Source organism: Ovis aries, chromosome 13 (assembly GCF_016772045.2).
Source record: "Ovis aries strain OAR_USU_Benz2616 breed Rambouillet chromosome 13, ARS-UI_Ramb_v3.0, whole genome shotgun sequence".
Classification (NCBI taxonomy): domain Eukaryota; kingdom Metazoa; phylum Chordata; class Mammalia; order Artiodactyla; family Bovidae; genus Ovis; species Ovis aries.
In genome coordinates this window covers 51,271,888-51,295,356 of record NC_056066.1, presented here as the reverse complement: position 1 = coordinate 51,295,356, position 23,469 = coordinate 51,271,888, and the positions used below count along the sequence as shown (strand labels likewise).

At 40.4% G+C, this 23,469-nt stretch overlaps 1 protein-coding gene and 1 non-coding gene across 4 annotated transcripts in view; one reads left to right on the top strand and one right to left on the bottom strand.

The window, feature by feature from the left end:
- Positions 1-23,469, top strand: part of ATRN (attractin) — a 184,848-nt gene that overhangs the window by 150,782 nt on the left and 10,597 nt on the right. For 2 of the 3 annotated variants that reach the window (XM_027976837.3, XM_042229777.2), the window contains 3 exons: positions 10,866-10,944; positions 14,390-14,497; positions 22,992-23,106. In XM_027976837.3, the coding sequence (XP_027832638.1) occupies positions 10,866-10,944; positions 14,390-14,497; positions 22,992-23,106 (302 nt within the window). Of the gene's footprint in view, positions 1-10,865; positions 10,945-14,389; positions 14,498-22,991; positions 23,107-23,469 lie in introns of those variants that run through there. The other variant, XM_042229779.1, reaches the window with a different exon arrangement.
- Positions 20,904-20,976, bottom strand: TRNAE-UUC (transfer RNA glutamic acid (anticodon UUC)). The gene has a single exon. It is a non-coding gene; the product is annotated as a tRNA-Glu (tRNA).

Here is a 23,469-nt window from a genome sequence, read left to right as displayed (position 1 = left end):
TATCTAAAATAAAAACCAAGGTCCTGCATGAACCTCTGTTCACCTCTCTCCCTTCACCTTAGCTGTTCTTCTCTGTATTCCCATTCCATGAGCCTCCTTCTGTTTCATAGAAAGCACCAAACTCCTCCCCAGTTCATGGCACTTGTACATATTTTTCCTTCTTTCTGGAATTTTCTTCTCCCTACCCTTCACCTATGTACTTTTACGCATTGCTTGTTTTTTCTAAACAAAAACCAATTCTCTGACATCAACTGATTGTCCTACAATTCACTCTGATACCCACTGGAATTAGTACATACCCCACGTTAATGGCTCAATCCAACAAGACTACCCCCACTTCAGATATCAACCACAAATGAGTCCCCAGGCTACCCACACTTCTGCCTGGCCAAGTCCAAGCTTGGGGGTTCCCATGATCCCCCTCAGATTCACCAGTTTGCTGTTGCCTCACAGAACTCAGGAAAAGACTACTCTTAAAATAACAGGTTTATTAGAATACAACTCAGGAACACCCCAGTGGAAGAGATTAATTGGGCAAGGTATGAAAGCACAGAACTTCATGCTCTTTCTGGACACCATACCTTCCCAGCACGTAAGTGTGTTCATCAGCCCCCGAAACCTCGACATGCCACATTTTTTCAAGGTTTCATTGCGTAGGCATGATTGGTGAAATTTCTGGTCACTGGTGATTGAACTCAACCTCCAGCCACTCTCCCCTCCTGGAGGGGGAGGTGTGATAGGGGCTGAATGGTATAGGCCTGTAATCACATGATTAGTTTTTCTGGTGGCAGCCCCAGTCCTGAAGCTATTTAGGTCCTTCCCTCCCATGGAAAAAAGACACTCCTGAATAACATCTTCATAAATGTGTTATAAAAAATAGTTAATTCAGACTCAGAGACCCTCTAATTTTTTTATACTCTTCTGTATTATTTAAATTACTTTGTGTATAAATCTGGTAAAAATACACTTTAAAAATGTTTTAAATCAAAATGTTTTAAGTTAAATTAAAGATAAGTTCTTCCTTTTTAAAGCTGAGTAATAGTCTCTGTAAAGATAAACCACACTTTGTTTATTCACCTCCTGATAGATACTTATATTGTTTCCTGTTTTTGACTATTACAGATAAGGCCATCATGAACATTTGTATAAAAAATAGGGGAGGGGAGGGTCCTGTCACATAGGAGATTTCAAGGGTTTTAGGAGCTCTGTGCCAGAAACTTGGGACAAAGACCATACATATATTTCTTACTGTACCACTCATCTTCCAATTTTGACACAGTGTCACTTCCTCCAAGATTCCATCAGTGAACCCCCAAACTAAATTCTGTCCATTTGTTCCACTCTCCCATGGAACTGTATTGCTTTTCATCAGGGTGCTATCACTGTTTTACTTTGTACTGTCTGTGTCCACAGTTAGGGTCTAAGCTTCAAAAGAGTAGGTGCAGTGTCTTTCTTTTGTTCACCCTTGTATACATGCACACCTTCAGCATCTAATACAGAGTCATGCTCAGATATATATGGAAAGTAAAGTAGACCTTCAGGAAAAGTGCAGAGCCATGAGGAACCATAGATACCAACCTTGAAAAAGCTCATGGGAAAAAAGCTCATGGTTCTGGCTGATGGAAATGTAGAGGCCATATGCTAAGTAACTCCAGTTATCAGGTGGGTTATGTTCCTGGACCATGTGTACAGAATTTAGTGACTCTGCTGCCAGGTACCAACCCAGTGAGGATTAATCACCGCAGCTGATTAGTGGAAGACTGAATGACATCACTAGGATTGTTCAGAGGAGCATCTTTAGGGACCTCAGAATCTTGTGTAGTAAACAAGGACAGATGGTGTTCTCATCACTTCTCCCCTTTTTTTTGAATGTGGGAACCTTTGGAAAAGAACGCAGAACTTTGATTTCTCTGGATTTTGTTTAGGAACTAGGAATGATGAGCACTTAACTGAGAATAGAGTCCTTTTCATGAACATGAATGAAGAAGCAGATATTTTCCTAGAGCAAGTTAACTAGGTTCATATACGTGAAACATAAGGGGAGAAGGGAAGTTATCCAGGTAATCCTAAGCACTCTGAAGAATGGCTCATAGAATACAGAAAAGAGGATTAGATTTGGGGGTTGGAGTAGAAGGGGATAGCTCAGTGATTCCGGTGAGAAAATATTAATGTGAGTTAAGTTAGAAAAGAATTCCCAGACTTTGGCACAGTGAAAAGTAAATTCTAGATCTTGATAAATCCATTAAGTCCTCTTTTTGTCATAATTAGATGCTTCCCCAGACTCCAGTAGGAGCCTTGTGTTATAAAGAGGGAATTAATAAGACCCATTTGCTTGCTTGCTCTGAAAGTCAAATGAGGTGATGTAAGTGAAAGAGCTTTGTATCTGGGAGTGAGGTAGGAGTTTGGTCAGCATAATAACTGTTTATTAGTAAAGAGGGAGAAACAGAGTAACGTTCTGTGAAATCTGTGTGACTGGGGTTAACGGTGCCTTAGATGGTAGCATTTGGATAAAAATAAAAAGAAACAGGGAATATCCAAAAGGAGGGACTGTAATGGGAATTCCTGATATAGGCAAGGTGTGTTTTTTTAAAACTTCTAATTATCTGAACTTCCACTAAGGCTGTTGCCAGATTGACAGCGGGCATTTTGACAGATCCATGTCTTGTTGATAACTTTATTTTCCAGAAGATAATAGTAAAAGTAAAGTGAAGTTGCTTAGTCATGTCCGACTCTTTGCGACTCCGTGGACTGTAGCCTACCAGGCTCTGAAGAGCCTCAGTCCATGGAATTTTCCAGGCAAGAGTACTGGAGTGGATTGCCATTTCCTTCTCCAGGGGATCTTCCCAACCCAGGGATCAAACCCAGGTCTCCCGCACTGCGGGTAGACGCTTTACCGTCTGAGCCACCAGGGAAGCCTTTTCCAGAAGATAGAAGTGATGCAAAGTCCTGCCACTAGATTAGATCCTGTCACTAGATTAGATCCTGTCTGATCTAATTGAGATCAGAATGGTAAAGTGCAAATCCTAGGAACTTGGAAAGAAGCAGCAATGTCTAATAATTAGATTTGTTGGGAGGTCAAAGCCAGGCCAAGAAGTGAGTATGTTGTTTTAGAAAGGCCAGACTTGTAACGGCAGAAAAAGTAAATTTTAATGCACTCTCAAAAGTATAATTCTATATACACTGTTAAGCTTATGGAAAACATCTCCAAACACAGAGCTCTCAGACAGATTCTCAGTTTTCAAAGACATGTACAAAAGGTATAAAAAAACAACCTTGAATCAAGACAAATTTCTGAGAATAGTCTCAGAGAAGTGTAAGCCTCTGATAAACAGGGACAGGTTTAGGACAAAATAGGTCAAAGGGGTTTATTGTAAGTACAGAGCTGAAAAGAAGTGTCAGACCCCTAGTCAAGGGCCAGTGTCCTTGCATTGAAAGAACAATAGACTTCTTTAGAATGATCTTTGAAGGCCAGAAGAATGTTAATAATTGCCAAGACTGAGTAATGAACATATAGAGATTAACTGGTTTGGTCTCTCTACTTTTGTGCATTTGAAAATTCCCATAATTTTTTTAAAACTTCTTGTTCAGTCATTCAGATATGTCCAACTCTGCAAACCCATGGACTGCAGCACTCCAGGCTTCCCTGTCCTTCACTATCTCCCAGAATTCTCTCAGATTCATGTCTATTGAGTCAATGATGCCATCCAGCCATCTCATCCTCTGTTGCCCCCTTATCCTCATGCCCTTTCTTTCCTAGCATCAGGGTCTTTTCCAGTCAGTCAGCTCTTTGCATTAGGTGACCAAAGGATTGGAGCTTCAGCTTCAGCATCAGTCCTTCCAATGAATATTCATAGTTGATTTCCTTTAAGTTGAGTGGTTTGATCTTGCAGTTCAAGAGACTCTCAAGAGTCTTCTCCAGCACCACAGTTCGAAAGCATCAATTTTTCAGTGCTCAGCCTTCTTTATGGTCCACCTCTCACATCTGTACATGACTAGTGGAAAAATCATAGCTTTGACTGGACAGACCTTTGTCGGCAAAGTGATGTCTCTGCTTTTTAATATGCTGTCTAGGTTTGTCATAGCTTTTCTTCCAAGGAGCAAGCATCTCCTAATTTCATGGCTGCAGACACCATGATTTTGGAGTCCAAGAAAATAAAGTCTGTCACTGTTTCCTTTTTCTCCCATCTGTTTGCCATGAATTGATGGGACCAGATGCCATGATCTTAGTTTTTCGAATGTTGAGTTTTAAGATAGAATTTTCACTCTCTTCTTTCACCTTCGTCAAGAGGCTCTTTAGTCCCTCTTCATTTTGTCATCTGCGTATCTGAGGTTATTGGTATTTTTCCCAGGATTCTCGATTCCATCTTGTGCTTCATCCAGCCTGGCATTTTGCATGATGTACTCTGCATATATGTTAAATAAGCACGGTGACAATATATAGCCTTGATGTACTCTTTTCCCAATTTTGAACCAGTCTGTTGTTCCTGTCCAGTTCTAACTATTGCTACTTGACCCACATAAAGGTTTCTCAGGAGGCAGGTAAGGTGGTCTGATATTCATCTCTTTAAGAATTTTCCAGTTTGTTGTGATACACACAGTCAAAGGCTTTAGCGTAATCAATGAAGCAAAAGTAGATGTTTTTCTGAAATTCTTTTGTTTTTTCTATGATCCAACAGATGTTGGAAACTTGACCTCTGGTTCTTCTGCCTTTTCTAAATTCAGCTTGTACATCTGGAAGTTCTCAATTCACGTACTATTGAAGCCTAGCTTGAAGAATTTTGAGCATTACCTTGATAGCATATGAAATGAGAGCAAATATATGGTAGTTTGGACATTCTTTGGCATTGCCTTTCTTTGGGATTGGAATGAAAAGTAACCTTTTCCAGTCCTGTGGCCACTGCTGAGGTTTCCAGATTTGTTGGCATATTGAGTGCAACACTTTGACAGCATCATCTTTTAGGATTTGAAGTAACTCAGCTGGAATTCCATCACCTCTATCGGCTTTATTCATAATAGTGCTTCCTAAGGCCCACTGGACTTCACACTCCAGCATGTTTGGCTCTAGGTTAACCACACCATTGTGGTTATCTGAGTCATTAAGACCTTTTTTGTACAGTTCTTCTGTGTAGTCTTGCCATCTCTTCTTAATATCTTATGCTTCTGTTACGTCCTTACCATTTCTGTCCTTTATTGTGCCTATCTTTGCATGATATGTTCCCTTGCTATCTCTAATTTTCTTGAAGAGATCTCTAGGTTTCCCCATTCTATTGTTTTCCTGTTTCTTTGCACTTAAGGCTTTCTTCTCTCTCCTTGCTATTCTCTGGAACTCTGCATTCAGATGGATATATCTTTCTTTTTCTCCTTTGCCTTTTTCTTCTCTTCTATCATCAGCTATTTGTAAGGCTTCCTTACACAACCATTTCCCTTACTGCGTCTCTTCTTCTTGGGGATGGTTTTGATCACTGCCTCCTGTATAGTGTTACAAATCTCTGTCCATAGTTCTTCAGGCACTCTGTCTATCAGATCTAATCCCTTGAATCTATTTGTCACTTCTACTGTGTAATTGTAAGGGATTTGATTTAGGTCATACCTGAATGACCTAGTGGTTTTCCCTACTTTCTTCAATTTAAGCCTGAATTTTGCAATAAAGAGCTCATGATCTGAGCCGCAGTCAGCTCCAGGTCCTGGTTTTTGTTTTGTTTTTCCTGGCTGTGCTGGTTCCCAGTTGTGGTATGTGGGATCTAGTTCCTCGACCAGGGATCAAACCTGGGACTCCTGCATTGGGAGCCCAGAGTCCTAGCCACTAGACCACAGGGACGTCCCCTTTGGGTCCAGTTTTTGCTGACTGTATAGCGCTTCTCCATCTTCGGCTGCAAAGAATATAATCAATCTGATTTTGGTATTGAACATTGGTGATGTCCTTATGTAGAGTTGTCTCTTGTGTTATTGGAAGAGGATGTTTGCTATGATCAGTGCGTTCTCTTGGCAGAACTCTGTTAGCCTTTGCTTTGCTTCATTTTGTACTCCTGTTACTCCAGGTATCTCTTGACTTCCTACTTTTGTATTCCTATCCCCTATGATGAAAAGGACATTTCTTTTTTTTTTTTTTTTTGGTTTTACCTCTAGAAAGGTCTTGTAGGTCTTCATAGAACCATTTAACTTCAGTTTCTTTGGCATTAGTGGTTGGGGCACTGTAATGTTGAATGGTTTGCCTTGGAAACAAACCAAGATCATTCTGTTGTTTTTGAGGTTGCACCCAAGTACTGTATTTCATACTCTTTGTTGACTGTGAGGGCCACTCCATTTCTTCTAAGGGATTCTTGCCCACAGCAGTAGATAATGGTCATCTGAATTAAATGTGCCCATTCCCATCATTTTAGTTCACTGATTCCTAAAATGTCAATGTTCACTCTTGCCATCTCCTGTTTGACCATATCCAATTTACCTTAATTCATGGACCTCACATTCCAGGTTCCTATGCAATATTGTTCTTTACAGCATCTGACTTTACTTTCACCTCCAGACACATCCACAACTGGGTGTTGTTTCCCCTTTGGCTCAGCCTTATCATTCTTTCTGGAGCTATTTCTCCGCCCTTCCTCAGTAGCATATTGGATGACCAGGGCGAGGAGTATTTCAGTGTAATATCTTTCTGCCTTTTCATGCTGTTCATGGGGTTCTCATGGCAAGAATGCTGAAATGGTTTGCCATTCTCTCTCCAGTGAACCACATTTTGTCAGAACTCTCCACCATGACCTGTCCAGAGAAGGCAATGGCAACCCACTCCAGCTCTCTTGCCTGGAAACTCCCATGGATGAAGGAGCTTGGTAGGCTGCAGTCCATGGGGTCGCGAAGAGTTAGACATGACTGAGCGACTTCACTTTCACTTTTCACTTTCATGAATTGGAAAAGGAAAAGGCAACCCACTCCAGCATTCTTGCCTGGAGAATCCCAAGAACGGAGGAGCCTGGTGGGCTGCCGTCTACAGGGTTGCACAGAGTTGGACACGACTGAAGCGTCTTAGCAGTAGCAGCAGTAAATTCTTCATTGTTGTGTTACCCGAGGAGAAACCTTGCATGTATCAGCTTTGAAGGATGTTCATTGTCTGTTGATGTGCCGTTTGTGTCTCAGAAAAGCTGGATCAGGTGGAAGGAACTGGGTTGTTGGTATTTTTAACAGGCCCACATTGATGACAGAAGCTCTTGGGAATAAAGGGCACAGACCTTCTGAGCTGCTCTGTTTCACAGTTCTGTGTTGAGGGTAGTCCAGAAGATGCCTCTGAGGCCACCCTGGGTTCAGCTGCCTCCCCAGCATCTGGAGCAACTTGCTTGTTTCATGTTCTTCCATATAGGTTTGCTGTTGTATTTATCTATTTGAGTAAAAGTAACATAAGCAGGATTATGGGCCGGGGCAGGATTATGCATATACACCGTGAAAGACTAAGAAGGTTACTATTCTCAGACTCCTTTACCTCTTCTTCCTGTCCTCCCTGACTTCTCAGTGTTGGGGTGCCCTCAAGACACCCTTCTCTATTTGTATTTATTCCCCTGATGTCCTCATGCAGATGCATTACCCCAAATAACACGTGCATGCTGATGACTGTCAAGCTGTCTCCAGCCCAGACCTGACACCCAGCCCTCAGGTTTACATATCAACTCATGACATATCCCCATAGCTTTCAGGTAGATGTCTCAGAACTCAGCGTGTCTAAAACTTTACTTGCTGCTGTCTCACACCTGCTCCCCCCAGAATCTTCCCTGAATAAGCTGATGATAAGTTCCTCAGTCCCCACCCCCTGACTTCTCTCTTTTGTACCCTACGTCCAGCCCATCAGGAAATCCTACTGTCTTGACCTTCATGTGCAGATTCCAAAGTACTTTTGCAAAGTACCCCTGCTACCATCATCCTGATTTGAGCCACCCTCATGTCTTACCTAGACTCCTGTTCTATTTCTGAGTTGCTACCTTAATGGTCTCATCAGTATAAATTATATCATGATACTTCTGTGTTCAAAAATCTTCAGTGGCTCATCTCACTCAGTAAAAGCCAACACCATTATGATGGCTTTAGGGTCCTCATGATCTGCCTTTCTCTTACCTCTATGTCTTTATCCCTGGCATAACTGCCTCTTCCCACTCCAGCCTCCTGAGGTTCCTCAAGAAATCCCAGGCACATCCTTTGCACTAGCTGATTCCAGTTGCCCAGGCGCATTTCTGCAGACCTTCACAAGCCATCTCCCACACATCCTCCACGTCTTAGCTCACATGTCACCTTCGCAAGAGTTAAGGTCCACCCATTCCGACCATTCTGCTTTAGAGTACCACCACCACTCCTGAACCTCCTTACCCTTACCTTCTTTTTGTTTGTGTAGTATTTACTCCTTTCCAACATGCTGTATAATTTGCTCACTTTATTTACTGTTTGCCTCCATGGGGAAAGTGGTCCTTTGTTTTGTTCACTGATGTATTCCATGAGCCTACAACAGGATCTGCCTCAATAAAGTACTGTATAAAAAGAAAAACAGAAACCATCAGAGAGATGGAAGGATCATCAGTGTCAGCACGGCCGAGGGGCCCAACAAGATAGGCGCTGAAGACTCTCCACTGAGTGGTGTGATCTGGGTTGGGGGTGGAGGTGCTTCTCTTTTGCCAGGGTACTCATTGAAGGGGTCTGCACTATGTCCCTCTCGGGAAAGCGGTGGGCTGAGGGAGGCTTAATTTCTATTTCTGAAAGGGCAGAAGTTCAGTCCTCTAGCACCTTAGGGGGCCTGTCACTAGCTAACTGGGGTGGCCTGTCTTCAGCAATGTGCTCTGAAGCTGCCTCTGCAAAGCCAACCCCATCCTGCAAACACAGATCTCAACAAAGAGTACCCAACTGCAGGGGCAGAGAGCCTTGTATCTCCTTGTAACACTCTGGATCAGAACACTGTACAAATTAATGAATGAAAATGCCAATTTTTAAATTATTTAAACAGCTACCTAAGAGGTTTATTTGTTAGGCTCATTAGTCCTTTTAATCAGAAGTCAGTCTTTCTCTTTCTTGTCACAGTAGCTTTTGATGAGAGAACATTAAAATCATTTGCGGTTATAAGACCACTGGGACTTAGTCTGTCCTAATCTTTAAGAAAGCTGTTGGCAGGAGAACATAGGCAAAACACTCTCCGACATAAATCACAGCAGGATCCTCTATGACCCACCTCCCAGAATATTGGAAATAAAAGCAAAAATAAACAAATGGGACCTAATTAAACTTAAAAGCTTCTGCACAGCAAAGAAAAGTACAAGCAAGGTGAAAAGACAGCCTTCGGAATGGGAGAAAATAATAGCAAATGAAGCAACTGACAAACAACTAATTTCAAAAATATACAAGCAACTCATGCAGCTCAATTCCAGAAAAATAAACGATCCAATGAAAAAATGGGCCAAAGAACTAAATAGACATTTCTCCAAAGAAGACATACTGATGGCTAACAAACACATGAAAAGAAGCTCAACATCACATATTATCAGAGAAATGCAAATCAAGACCACAATGAGGTACCATTTCACACCAGTCAGAATGGCTGCAATCCAAAAGTCTACAAGCAATACATGCTAGAGAGGGTGTGAAGAAAAGGGAATCCTCTTACACTGTTGGTGGGAATGGAAACTAGTACAGCCACTATGGAGAACAGTGTGGAGATTCCTTAAAAAACTGGAAATAGAACTGCCTTATGACCCAACAATCCCACTGCTGGGCATACACACCAAGGAAACTAGAATTGAAAGAGACACATGTACCCCAATGTTCATTGCAGCACTGTTTATAATAGCCAGGACATGGAAGCAACCTAGATGTCCATCAGCAGATGAATGGATAAAAAAGCTGTGGTACATATACACAATGGAGTGTTACTCAGCCATCAAAAAGAATACATTTGAATCAGTTCTAATGAAGTGGATGAAACTGGAGCCGATTATACAGAGTGAAGTAAGCCAGAAAGAAAAACACCAATACAGTATACTAACACATATATATGGAATTTAGAAAGATGGTAACGATAACCCTGTATGCGAGACAGCAAAAGAGACACAGATGTACAGAACAGACTTTTGGACTCAGAGGGAGAGGGAGAGGGCGGGATGATATGGGAGAATCGCATTGAAACATGTATAATATCATATAAGAAACGAATCGCCAGTCTAGGTTCGATGCAGGATACAGGATGCTTGGGGCTCGTGCACTGGGATAACCCAGAGGGATGATATGGGAAGGGAGGTGGGAGGAGGGTTCAGGAGTGGGAACTTACGTAAACCCGTGGCGGATTCATGTTGATGTATGGCAAAACCAATACAGTATTGTAAAGTAAAAAAAATAGGAAAAAAAAAGTTGTTGGCTTGAATTTAGTTGTTTTATTTTATTTATAAAATATGTATTTACTTTGAATACATATTATTACATATAAGTTTATTCTCTGTTTACATCTTCCTTATGAAAAGCTGATTGTTACTTTCATAATTAACTTTTCTCATGATTTTAGGCTTGATCAGTAAATTTTTGCTGATTTGATTAAATAGCATGCTTGTTACTGGTTATAATTATGATAGAATTATCTTTATTATTTGGGATAAGCCATGATATGTCATTCTGATAAAGGCCTCTCCTCTGGGAGTGCCTTGTGGAGTTAGTATCGTCTACTGGTTGGGTCGGAAAGCTCATTCCTCATACTTTGTTTCCTTTGAACCAGGACTGGTTGTGATGACTCAGCAGAGAGGAGCTTGGAGTGGGTATTTGGGGGATTGTGTCCCTGACTGACCTGAGGTGTGGATGACAGCATGCTGATTCTGGGGGCTGGGATAATAACTCAGTACTTTGCTTTCTTACAGTTGTTTCCTCTCTTTGCTCCTGGTGGCTGCTGTGGTTTGGAAGATCAAACAAAGTTGTTGGGCTTCCAGACGTAGAGAGGTAAGCCTCAGTGAATAGACATTAATGAATCCCTAAAGGAGATTTTTCCTTCATATTTCCTTTAAGCATGTCAGTTTTAGCTGTGTAGTGATAGAGAGTAATACATAGTCAGTAGACTTCAATTAGTACTATGTAAACTATGTTAATTCTGCACCACATGGTTTTAACTTTCTTAAAAGAAAGTTTTAGGATTGTATTGACTCAGTTTTACCCTTTCTCCCAGACCCTGATTCCTTAACTCAGGCTGGAGATCTGAAGGCTTAGTAAAGCACAGCTTTTACAGGAGCCTTTCATGAGAATGAAAATAAAATCAGCCATTTAAGCATCTCAAAAATTTCTCATTATTCAAGGAAAGATAAATGTGTATCTGATTAAATATTTGCTTGAGTTTTATTTTTTAGTGTTGGTTTATTTCCACAGCTCCATTTCAGAAGTAATATTAATAAGTCAAACAAATATTTATAATTGGCAAGTCAAATAAATAAACTTGATTAAAAATTACAACACAAAAGCTATTTATTGAAACTTGCACGTGTTATTACTCTGCCTTTTAGTCATCATGTCTGTTGCATTGTTGCTAAATAGAAGTGCACTGATATCTTCATTTTGTGCTTTTTGATCTTCTATATCTACTCATGCTTTTTTCTATATAAAAACTGATCTATAGGAAGATTTAGAGAACAGAAATGTCTAGACTCAAAATACCCAAGCACTCAGCACTGTTCATGACATGAGCAGTGGGGCCATGACACCTTTTCTGACCCATGTAAACGTGATTTTTTTCCATAGAAGTAATGTTGCATCCTCTTTTTGACCATTTTAAAAATTCAGTGGATAACATTTTCAGAGGTTTTTTTAATAGCTCTATTACTAAGACATTTTAAAATCTCAATGAATTATGCAATATTCTGAAAAAAATAAGTTATCCAAATGTGTAATAAAGAAGTAAGAAACCACATAAACTAGTACCAGGGAAGGAATCCAAAAATTATTTTGAGAGAGTCAGATTATTACTGTCTCCACAAAGGCTATTAGACACAGGCAGTTTTAATTTGAGATGAGCTTATGGAGATAATAATAGTCTATTCCTCCTTGGGTGTTTATGAGATTTAATTATTTCCAAAAAAATAAATGTTTCCAGGGTAAAGGAAAAGATGGGAAACTGAAAAGAATCCTGATTCATTTTATGCATAAAAACCTTGAAACCAAAATTTGAGAAAGGTAGCACCAAAAAGTAAAGACCAGTTGCATAATGACTATAATGTGCAGCTGTCTAGTTTACTGTGTAGTAAAGGGATCATTTCATACCAGAGAACCTACTAGAATATATTATATCTGTGGGTGTTGAAAAGAAAAAAAAACAAAAACCTTAATTTTCAGTAGTGGCCAAGTAATCATTTAATCATTTATTAATATCAGCACTCATCCTAGTTTAAAAACAAAACTCTTAGTAAACTCAAAAATAATGCCTCCTCAACACTTTGAGAAATAACCAGATAACCAACATCACTCATGATGAAGAAATACTCAAGGTTGTACCCGATAAAATCCAGGTAAGTTAGTCATATTAAGAACTGACAGAAAAAAGAAAAAAAAAAAACAACCCTGACATTTGAGCATTTCTAAGTTGTAGGCACTGTTCTAAGAGGTTTTATATTAAGTAATTTAATCCTTACAGCAACCTATAAAATAGTTACTGATACTACTCCTGTTTCACAAATGAAGGAACTGAGGCTCAGAGAGGCAAAATAACTTACCCATCATCACATAGTTACTTAAAGACACCAAACTATGTTTTAAACTTAAGACTTCTGTCTTCAAAGGCCATGTTTCTTCTAAACATTATGTAGTCCCAGTAGTCACTTAGTTTTGTTCTGGATGTTCTAGACTCTGCACTAAGAGAAAGAAAAATAAGTTTTGTTCCTTTTGGAAAGAGGACAAAATTATTGTTTTCAGATAAGATTATTGAAACATCATAGAAACATGTATAAAAATAAAGTTTATAAAAATAATTGAATAATGTAGAAGACAGACAATCAACTGGAAAATAATCACAACGTACATGAAAGAAAATGAGGTAAACACTTAGTAGAAAACAGGTTTCCAAAAAATATATATGCTAATTACACAGACGATCAACCAGTAAACTAAGCTTTTACCTTTGTGATTTAAAATTTCTCTGTTACTGTGAACCTGTCCATTCAGAATATATTTCATCTTTTCTAAAATATCATTCATGATTTATCCCTCTCAGAACTGTAGAATTATTTGATATTATTTATAATAACAAAAATAATAGCATCTAATACTGCTTAAGTCATTGCTACATACCAGGCTCTGGTTTAACGGGCCTTTACTCACATTATCTCCTGCACTTGTCATAAAGGAACTAGACTGGGAACTGGAAGCAGGGTAGGCACTCTGTCTCACTGTGACTCCACACTTAGCACAGAATCTGGAGGAGAATTATTGTTATATGTATTTGTTGAGTAAATGGACAAATAGCTTTGTGAGATGTAGACATATGATTATTGATATTTAACAAAATGTTTAATGTTTAAAATGCCCTTCTAAAACAGAACATTCTGTTTCTAAAACAGAAATGCCATTCTAAAACATAGCTCTATCCAGCCCAAGATTCTGTCTCTAAAATAGTTTCAAGGAAGCAGTTAAGTAAGGCCTCATTGTCTTCCACAACATGACCTCAGAGCTTCAGTGACATGCCCAAATCTCTGATATTCCTAATGATATATAATTGACTACACACCATAAGCTAGGCACTGTGCTAGTTAAAGCATCTCATTTAATCCTACTGATACTTTTATGGGATTAAAACCCCATTTTAGAGAGGAAGGAACTGAGGCCCAGAAACTTTAAATAAATTTTTAACATCACACAGCTGGAAAGAGTTGGAGCAGGTATTCATATCCAAGCCTGCCTGAATCCAGAGCCCTTACTTGTCCCTCTGCTCTGCAAAACTTCATGTGTTTTATGTGTTTAGTTTATGCCACCTCTCTGAATAAAGTGCTCTTTCAGTTCCTAGATACTGTGTAACAAAGGATAGTTTTTGTTGCTCTGTAAGTATTTGGTCCAAGTTTCAGCAGGAAAAAAGAAAGCCTGGCTTTAGTAATAAAAATATGAGGAATTAGGATAATTTATGTTCTTAACAAGCAGGCATCACAGCATTATACCCATCAGTACATTAATATATATCTCCAACAGATAAGGAATTTTTCTTTACTATAACAACAATATTGGCATCATAGTCAACAAAATTAAAAAGGTAATACTTGGTCCATGTCCAGTTTTCCCCAGCTATCTCAGAAATATCATTTTGGAATTGATTTGTTTGAATCAGGGAAGATGAGCTATTTTTAATATGCAGTATTCTCTATGAAATCCCCTCAGTACTCTTTGCATTAATGGTTGCTGTGTTACTCATCAGCAACTTCTTCGAGAGATGCAACAGATGGCCAGTCGTCCCTTTGCTTCTGTAAATGTCGCCTTGGAAACAGATGAAGAGCCTCCTGATCTCATTGGGGGGAGTATAAAGGTGAGATTGTATTTCAAAAGTCCCTGTAACTTAACTTATCAAACCTCATGCTTCTCAGTCTGAGGAGCCAGAGAGGGAAAGAGCCTCATTCTGTTGCCTCTTACTTCGTCCTCGCTGTTTCCTCTTAGCAGTAAGTCAGCACACTGAAACTGTCAGGTATTCTCTTGCTTTCATTTTCCAGTATTTGTTTCATGTTGTTAAGCAGTCTTATATTCAGGGAATTTTAAAATTTAAATAACTTGTCTGGTATTCTCTTTTAAGTTTTATGTGGCATAATACTTGAAAATTTGAAAATAACTGAATTGAACCATTGTCCTTTATAAGTATTTAGGGGATTTTTTTAAAGGGGGAAAAATCATAATTGACTATGAATTCTGTGGAAAATAAAGAATTCTAACACCTCCACCATTATGAAGAAAATAATAAGACTTTCACTTTTAACAAAATGATGAAATAGTTCAGATACCCTTAGGAAACAATTATATGTCTATGGAGATATATACACAGACACATATATGTATGTATATGTGTGTGTGTGTGTGCATGTATGTCCTAACTTACTTACTGAGGCATTACTAACCTTACAGGAAGTATGTGAGATTTCCAGGGATTGTTTTCCTTTTCCTCCTCCAGAAAAGAATAAACCATGAACCCAAACCACAGCCATGCATGGTCTAAAGTGGTTCTAGATTGGTAAGATACCATGTCTCTCAGCTGCAGTAGATGTGGATCCTGACTGAGGAAAAATAGACCCAATTCAGCTGTGTAGGAGCCCCACAGGTTAAGACCACAGAATCAGAGGTCACCAAGGACGAAAGAGAAAAGCCATGAGTAAGAATCAGCAGAAACAACAGAATTGACATCTAATGAATATGATAAAGCTCTGTATGAAATGTTTAAAGAACTGAAAAGTGGAATCATAAAGATGAGGAAGCCATGAGTCAAGAATGGCCAAGCAGACCTGAGAAAGAACCAAATAGAACTGTTAGAGAAATGGAAAATACAGTAGTTGAAATTTTTGAAAGACTCAGATTACATGTTAAACAGCACATCAGAGACAAGTGAGGAAAGAGCTTTTGAACTGGAAGATGACTCTGAAGAAATTATACAGAATGTAGAACAAGGAGACGAGAAGATGGAAAAATATGACAGATAATAAGAATATGGAGAATAGAATGAGAAGACCTAACATATATGTTATTACAGTCCCAGAACAAATGAATGGAGGAGAGGCAGGTTTCAAAGAGCTGAGAATTTTCCAGAACTGATGGGAGACATAATTATTCAGACTCTAACAAAATGTATTGTAAGCAAGAGTAAGGAAAGAAAGCAGAGGAGAGGTAGGAGAGAAAGAAAACTACAGTTGGATTTATCATAGTGAAACTGTGGAACTCCAAAGACAAAGAGAACATCTTAAAATTAGCCAGGACAGAAAAAGATCAGTACAATGTGGAGAACTTGGAACCCTCATGTACTGTTAGTGGGAATGAAAATGATGCAGCTACTGTGGGAAACAGTGTTTCTCTTCCTCAAAAAAGCAAAAATAGAATTATGTATGATCTAGCAATCCCATTTCTCAGTATATACCCTGAAGAATTGAAAGCAGGGTCTTGACAATGTATTTGTACACCATGTGCATAGCCGCTTTATTCATAGTAGCTAAAAGTTGGAACCAACCCAGGTGTTCATTGACATATGAATGGATAAACAGAATATGGTATATACATACAATGGAGGTTCACTCGGCCTTAAAAAGGAAAGAAACTCTGACCCATGCTACATATATGAACATAGGTGAACCTTGAGGACATTATGCTAAGTGAAAGAAGCCAGTCACAAAAAGACACACACTGTATGATTTCACTTATGTGAGGTACCTTGAGTAGTCAAATTCCTAGAAAATAGAATGATGGTTGCCAAGGTCTGGGGAGAGGAAGGAAGGGGGAGTTGCAATTTGATGGGTATAAAATTTTAGTTTTCCAAGATGGATTTTGGGAAATAGATGGTGGTGCTGGTTGCACCATATAACGCTACTAAAATGTATACCTAAATAACGATTTAAGGTAGGGACTTTCCTGGTGGTCCAGTGGCTAAGACTCCATGTTCCCAATACAGTGGGCCTAGGTTCCATCCCTTGTCAGGGAACTACAGTAGTCCCTCATGCTGCAACTAAGAATGTGCTTGGTGCAACTAAGAGTTCAGCTGGCACAACTAAAAGATCCCGCGTGTTGCAACAAAGACCAAAGATCTTGCTTGCTACAACTAAGACCTGATGCAGCCAAACAAAGTGCTTTAAAAAAACATGGGTAAGATAATGCTTTTTATGTTATGTTATTTTCAGTTCAGTTCAGTTGCACAGTCATGTCCGAGTCTTTGCAACCCCATGGACCGCAGCACACCAGGCTTCCCTGTCCATCACCAACTCCCGGAACTTGCCCAAACTCATGTCCATCGAGTCAGTGGTGCCATCCAACCATTTCATCTTCTGTCGACCCCTTCTCCTCCTGCCTTCAATTTTTCCCAGCATCAGGGTCTTTTCCAATGAGTCAATTCTTCACATCAAGTGGCCAAATTATTGGAGCTTCAGCTTCAGCATCAGTCCTTCCAATGAATATTCAGGACTGATTTCCTTTAGGATTGACTGGTTTGATCTCCTTGCAGTCCAAACATCTAGAAAAACATCTATTTCTGTTTTATTGACTACACCAAAGCCTTTGACTTTGTGGATCACAACAAACTGTGGAAAGTACTTAAAAAGATGGGAACACCAGACCACCTGACCTGCCTCCTAAGAAATATGTATGCAGGTCAAGAGGCAACAGTTAGAACGGACATGGAACAACAGACTGGTTCCAAATCAGGGAAGGAGTACAGCAAGACTCTATATTGTCACCCTGCTTATTTAACTTATATGCAGAGTACATCATGCAAAATGCCGGGCTGGCTGGATGAAGCACAAGCTGGAATCAAGATTGCTGGGAGAAATATCAGTAAACTCAGATATGCAGATGACACCACTCCTAATGGCAGAAAGTGAAGAACTAAAGAGCCTCTTGATGAAAGTGAAAGAGGAAAGTGAAAAGTTGGGTTAAAACTCAGCATTCAGAAAGCTAAGATCATGGCATCTGGTCCCATGACTTCATGGGAAATAGATGGGGAAACGATGGAAACAGTGAGAGGCTTGATTTTTTGAGCTCCAAAATCACTGCAGATGGTGACTGCAGCCATGAAATTAAAAGACACTTGCTCCTTGGAAGAAAAGCTATGACCAGCCTAGACAGCATGCTAAAAAGCAGAGACATTACATTGCCAACAAAGGCCCATCTAGTCAAAGCTATGGTTTTTCCAGTAGTCATCTCTGGATGTGAGAGTTGGACTATAAAGAAAGCTGAGCACTGAAGAATTGATGCTTTTGAACTGTGGTGTTAGAGAAGACTCTTGAAAGTCCCTTGGACTGTAAGGATATCCAGCCAGTCAATCCTAAAGGAAATCAGTTCTGAATATTCATTGGAAAGACTGATGGTGAAGCTGAAGCTCCAATACTTTGACCATGTGATGCAAAGAACTGACTCATTTGAAAAGACCCTGATGCTGGGAAGGGTTGAAGGCAGGAGGAGAAGGGGATGACAGAGGATGGGATGGTTGGATGACATCACTGACTCAGTGGACATGAGTTTGAGTAAGCTTTGGCAGTTGGTGATGAAACCTGGTGTTTGCAGTCCATGGGGTTGCAAAGAGTCGGACACAACTGAGCAACTGGACTGAACTCTGCATACAAGTTAAATAAGCAGGGTGACAGTATAGAGCCTTGACATACACCTTTCCTGATTTGGAACCAGTCTGTTGTTCCATGTCCAGTTCTAATTGTTGCTTCTTGACCTGCATACAGATTTCTCAGAAGGCAGGTAAGGTGGTCTGGTATTCCCATCTCTTTAGGAGTTTTCCACAGTTTGTTGTGATCCACACAGTCAAAGGCTTTGGCATATTCAATGAAGCAAAAGTAGATGTTTTTCTGGAGCTCTGTTGCTTTTTTGATGATCCAAAGGATATTGGCAATTTGACTTCTGATTCCTCTGCCGTTTCTAAACCCAGCTTGAACATCTGGAAGTTTACAGTTCATGTACCACTGAAGCCTGGCTTGAAGAATTTTGAGCATTACTTTGCTAGCATGTGAGATAAGTGCAATCTCACTCATCTTATGCCTTGGAGGCCAGACAGAATGAAAATCACAATCACAGAAAACTAATCTAACTGATCACATGGACCACAGCCTTGTCTAACTTAATGAAACTATGAGCCATGCCATGTACAGACCCCCAAGACAGACAGATCATGGTGGAGAGTTCTGACAAAATGTGGTCCACTGGTGAAGGGAATGGCAAACCACTTCAGTATTCTTGCCTTGAGAACCCCATGAACAGTATGAAAAGGCAGAAATGTATGACACTGAAAGATGAACTCCCAGGTTGATAGGTGCCCAATATGCTACTGGGAAAGAGTGGAGAAATAACTCCAGAAAGAATGAAAAGACGGAGCCAAAGTGAGACACCCTCTTCCAACAACATGAGAAGAGTCTACACCTGGACATCATCTGATAGCCAACACTGAAAGCAGATTGATTATATTCTTTGCAGCCAAAGATGGCGAAGCTCTATTCAGTCAGCAAAACAAGACCGGGAACCGACTGTGGCTCAGATCATGAAGTCCTTATTGCAAAATTCAGACTTAAATTGAAGAAAGTAGGGAAAACCACTAGACCATCCAGGCATGACCTAAATCAAATCCCTTATGACTATACAGTGGAAGTGACGAACAGATTCAAGGAATTAGATCTGATAGACAGAGTGCCTGAAGAACTATGGAAGGAGGTTTGTGACATTGTATAGGAGGCAGTGATCAAGACCACCCCCAAGAAAAAGAAATGCAAAAAGGCAAAATGGTTGTCTGAGGCGGCCTTAAAAATAGCTGAGATAAGAGAACCTAAAGACAAAGGAGAAAAAGAAAGATATACCCATTTGAATGCAGAGTTCCAAAGAATAGCAAGGAGAGATAAGAAAGCCTTCCTCAGTGATCAGTGCAAAATAGAGGAAAGCAATAGAATGGGAAAGACTAGAGATCTTGTCAAGAAAATTAGAGGTACCAAGGGAACATTTCATACAAAGATGGGCATGATAAAGGAGAGAAATGGTATGGACATAACAGAAGCAGAAGATATTAAGAAGTGGCAAAAATACACAGAAAAATTATACAAAAAAGATCTTCACGACCCAGATAATCACGATGGTGTGATCACTCACCTAGAGCCAGACACCCTGGAATGTGAAGTCAAGTGGGCCTTAGGAAGCATCACTATGAACAAAGCTAGTGGAGGTGATGGAATTCCAGTTGAGCTATTTTAAAATTCTAAAAGATGATGCTGTGAAAGTGCTGCACCCAATATGCCAGCAAATTTGGAAAACTCAGCAGTGGCCACAGGACTGGAAAAAGGTCGATTTTCATTCCAATCCTAAAGAAAGGCAATGCCAAAGAATGTTCAAACTACCACATAATTGCACTCATCTCACACGCTAGCAAAGTAGTGTGTATTTTACCACATTAAAAAATAACTAGGGGGGAAAAGTTTACTACAAAGGGATGACAGAGTGACAGCTGACTTCTCAGACGCTACAAGTATTGAAAGAGAAGAACTGCCAACCTAAAAAAGTGTACCCAGTACCTACCTTTCAAGAACAAGGATAAAATAAAGATGTCTTCAGACTGCGGGGAAAACTGAGTACTTGCCACCAGCAAACCTGTTTGAAAGAAATATATAAAGGATGTGCTAGAAAGGAGGCAGGTTACCCCAGGAGGCTGGAATAAGAAGCAGTAGTGAGTAAATCAGCTGATGAACCTGTGTAAATCTAAGAAAATGTTGTCCTGATAAAATAGTGATAATTTGTGGGATTGAGAAGAATAGACAAGCCTTAGTGACACCCCGTGTCACACTCAGCAGCCTGCAGCACAGCCAGTAAAACACTGTCTAGAATTTCTTGTCAAGACCCACACACTCACCTTCTGGCCGTTCGTGCTGTGTATTCTTCGTCAGCCCTCCTCATCTTCCAACATCTTTAAATAGTGGGCAGCTGTCTCAGACTCAGTCTTTGGGCCTCTCCTCACATCTTTTACATCTGCAGCTTTGGTTATTGCCTTAGTCTGTTCAGGCTGTTAACAAAATATCAGAGACTGGGTAGCTTACAAACAGTAGAAATTAATTTCTCACAGATCTGGAGCCTGGGAAATCCAAGATCAAGGTACTGGCAGATGAGTGTCTGATGAAGGCTTGCTTTCTGGATCATAGATGGCACCTAGCTGTAAATTTTTTTTTTTTTTTTTTTTGCCATACCACCCAACTTGCACAGAATGTTAGTTCCCTGACCAGGGATTGAACCTGGGCCCTCAGCAGTGAAAACACAGAATCCTAACCACTGAGCCATCAGGGAATTGCCTCTAGCTATAGTTTTACATAAGGGGTATGGGAGCTCTCAGGGTCTCTTTTCTAAGGGCACTAATCCCATTCATCCTGATCATCTCCCAAAGGACCCACTTCCAGATATTAACATTAGGTGTTAAAATTTAACATGAATTTGGGGGGTACACGAATATTCAGACAATAACAATCTTTTATCCATTGTGGATGTAAACACCCTGAGCTCACCACTCAAACTCTCCTGTGAGTGTCCAATTCATATATCAGGTTGCTGGCTCAGTATTCCCACTTGGATGTCTTACTAAGCATCTGAACAAACTTAACATGTTCAAAACAAGAGACTGTTCCCCACACCTGCTCCTCTGGCATAACTTCCCCAACTCAATATGTTCTAGTTGCTCGGGCCAAAATCATCCTTGACTTGTCCTTGCTCTCATCCTCACTGGACAGCCCATCTATCAGCAAGTCTTTTTGACTTTATCTTCAAAACTATGTCCTGACTCCTGTGCCACCACTTCCACCACTGTCAGCTATCACCTTGATCTAGGCCACTGTCATCTCCCACCTGGGTCATAAGTGGTTTCACCCCTGCGGCCGTTTTACTCACCTAGTCATTTCTCTGTGCTGCAGTTTCTTCAACCAGTTTGGAGAAACTGATGGCATTATTCTGGAGATGGCCCCCAAGATTCCTCTCAAATTTATTCAATCAAATACTACTTCAGATTCTGCTGTGAAGAGATTTTGCAGAAGTAATTAAAGTCTGAGGGTGGACTTCCCTGATTGCTCAGTGGATAAGAATCCTCCTCCCAATTCAGGAAACATGGGTTTGATCCCCTGATGCGGGAAGATTCCACATGCTGTGGAGCAACTAAGCCCATGAGCCACAATTACTGACGCCTGCATGCTGTAGGGCCTGAGAGCCACGGCTAAATTGTTTTTTTAAAAAGTCTGAGGGTAGTTGACATTAAAATATAGGGAACACTTTCTCTGACTGGTGGCAGAAGAGGAACCATGAGAAGTACTTGAGCACTATCACTGGTTTCATGCTGGAGAGACCTTGTGAAGAGGAATATGAGTGGCCTCCAAAGGAAGAGTGGCCCTTGGCTAACTGCTAGCAAGGAAATGGGGACTTCAGACCTAGAGCCTGGAGGAGCTAGATTCTGTCGACAACTTGAATGAGTCTTGAAGCTGGTTCTTCCCCAGGGCCTCCTAGTAGGAGTGGAAAGGAAAGTGAAACTGAAAGTGAAGTCGCCCAGTCCTGTCTGACTCTTTGCGACCCCATGGACTGTAGCCCATCAAGCTCCTCTGTCCATGGGATTCTCCAGGCAAGAGTACTGGAGTGGGTTGCCATTTCCTTCTCCAGGGGTAGGATTGGAACCCAGCTGATAACTTGAGTTCCACCTTCTGAAGATAAGATCTGAGACCCTCAGAACCTTTGTGAGATAGAGTTGAGAATTCTTCCTGAACTGAGGTGGGGCTTCCCTGATAGCTCAATTGGTAAAGAATCCACGTGCAATGCAGGAGACCCCAGTTCAATTCCTGGGTCTTGAAGATCTGCTGGAGAAGGGATAGGCTACCCACTCCAGTATTCTTGGGGTTCCCCAGTGGCTCAGCTGGTAAAGAAAATGCCTGCAGTGTGGGAGACCTGGGTTCAATCCCTGGGTTGGGACAATCCACTGGAGAAGGGAATGGCTACCCACTCCACTATTCTGACCTGGAGAATTCCATGGACTGTATAGTTCATGGGGTCACAGTCAGACACGACTGAGTGACTTTTACTTTCCAGAACTGATAGAAGACATAAATAGGACCTATATCCAGAACCCTACAGAGCTGTCACCTGGACTTCTGACCTAAAAAATTGAGATAATAAATAGATACTGTTTTAAGCTCCAAAGTTTGTGATTTGTTTGATGTTTCATAACAATAGAAACTAACGAAGGGGTGTCTTTAAAAATCACATGTAAAGGCTATGAAGGTGTTTTTAGGGAACACCGTTTTAGGTAATTCTTTATTTTCTTCGACCAGACTGTTCCCAAGCCCATTGCCCTGGAGCCGTGTTTTGGCAACAAAGCTGCTGTCCTCTCTGTGTTTGTGAGGCTCCCTCGAGGCCTCGGTGGAATCCCTCCTCCTGGGCAGTCCGGTGAGTAGATGACAGTTATTGACAAATGAGGTTTATGTGTTAGATGTGTGAAGACTCCTTCTTTTTTTTTGGTTATAAAAGTGATATTGCATTCAGGCAGACCTAGGAGATATTGCAGGTTCGGTTCCAGAAAACTGCAGTAAGGCAAGTATCACAAGACAGTGAATCACACGAATTTTTTGTTTTCCCAGTGTACATATGTTACGTCTATATTATACTGTAGTCTGTTGAGACACAATAGCATTATGTCTAAAAAGACACGGTTCATCATTCATTAAAAATGCAGACTATTATCTGACAATGCAAGGTTGCCATAAATCTTCAATTTTTTTAAAAACAACAACACAGTATCTGTGAGCACAA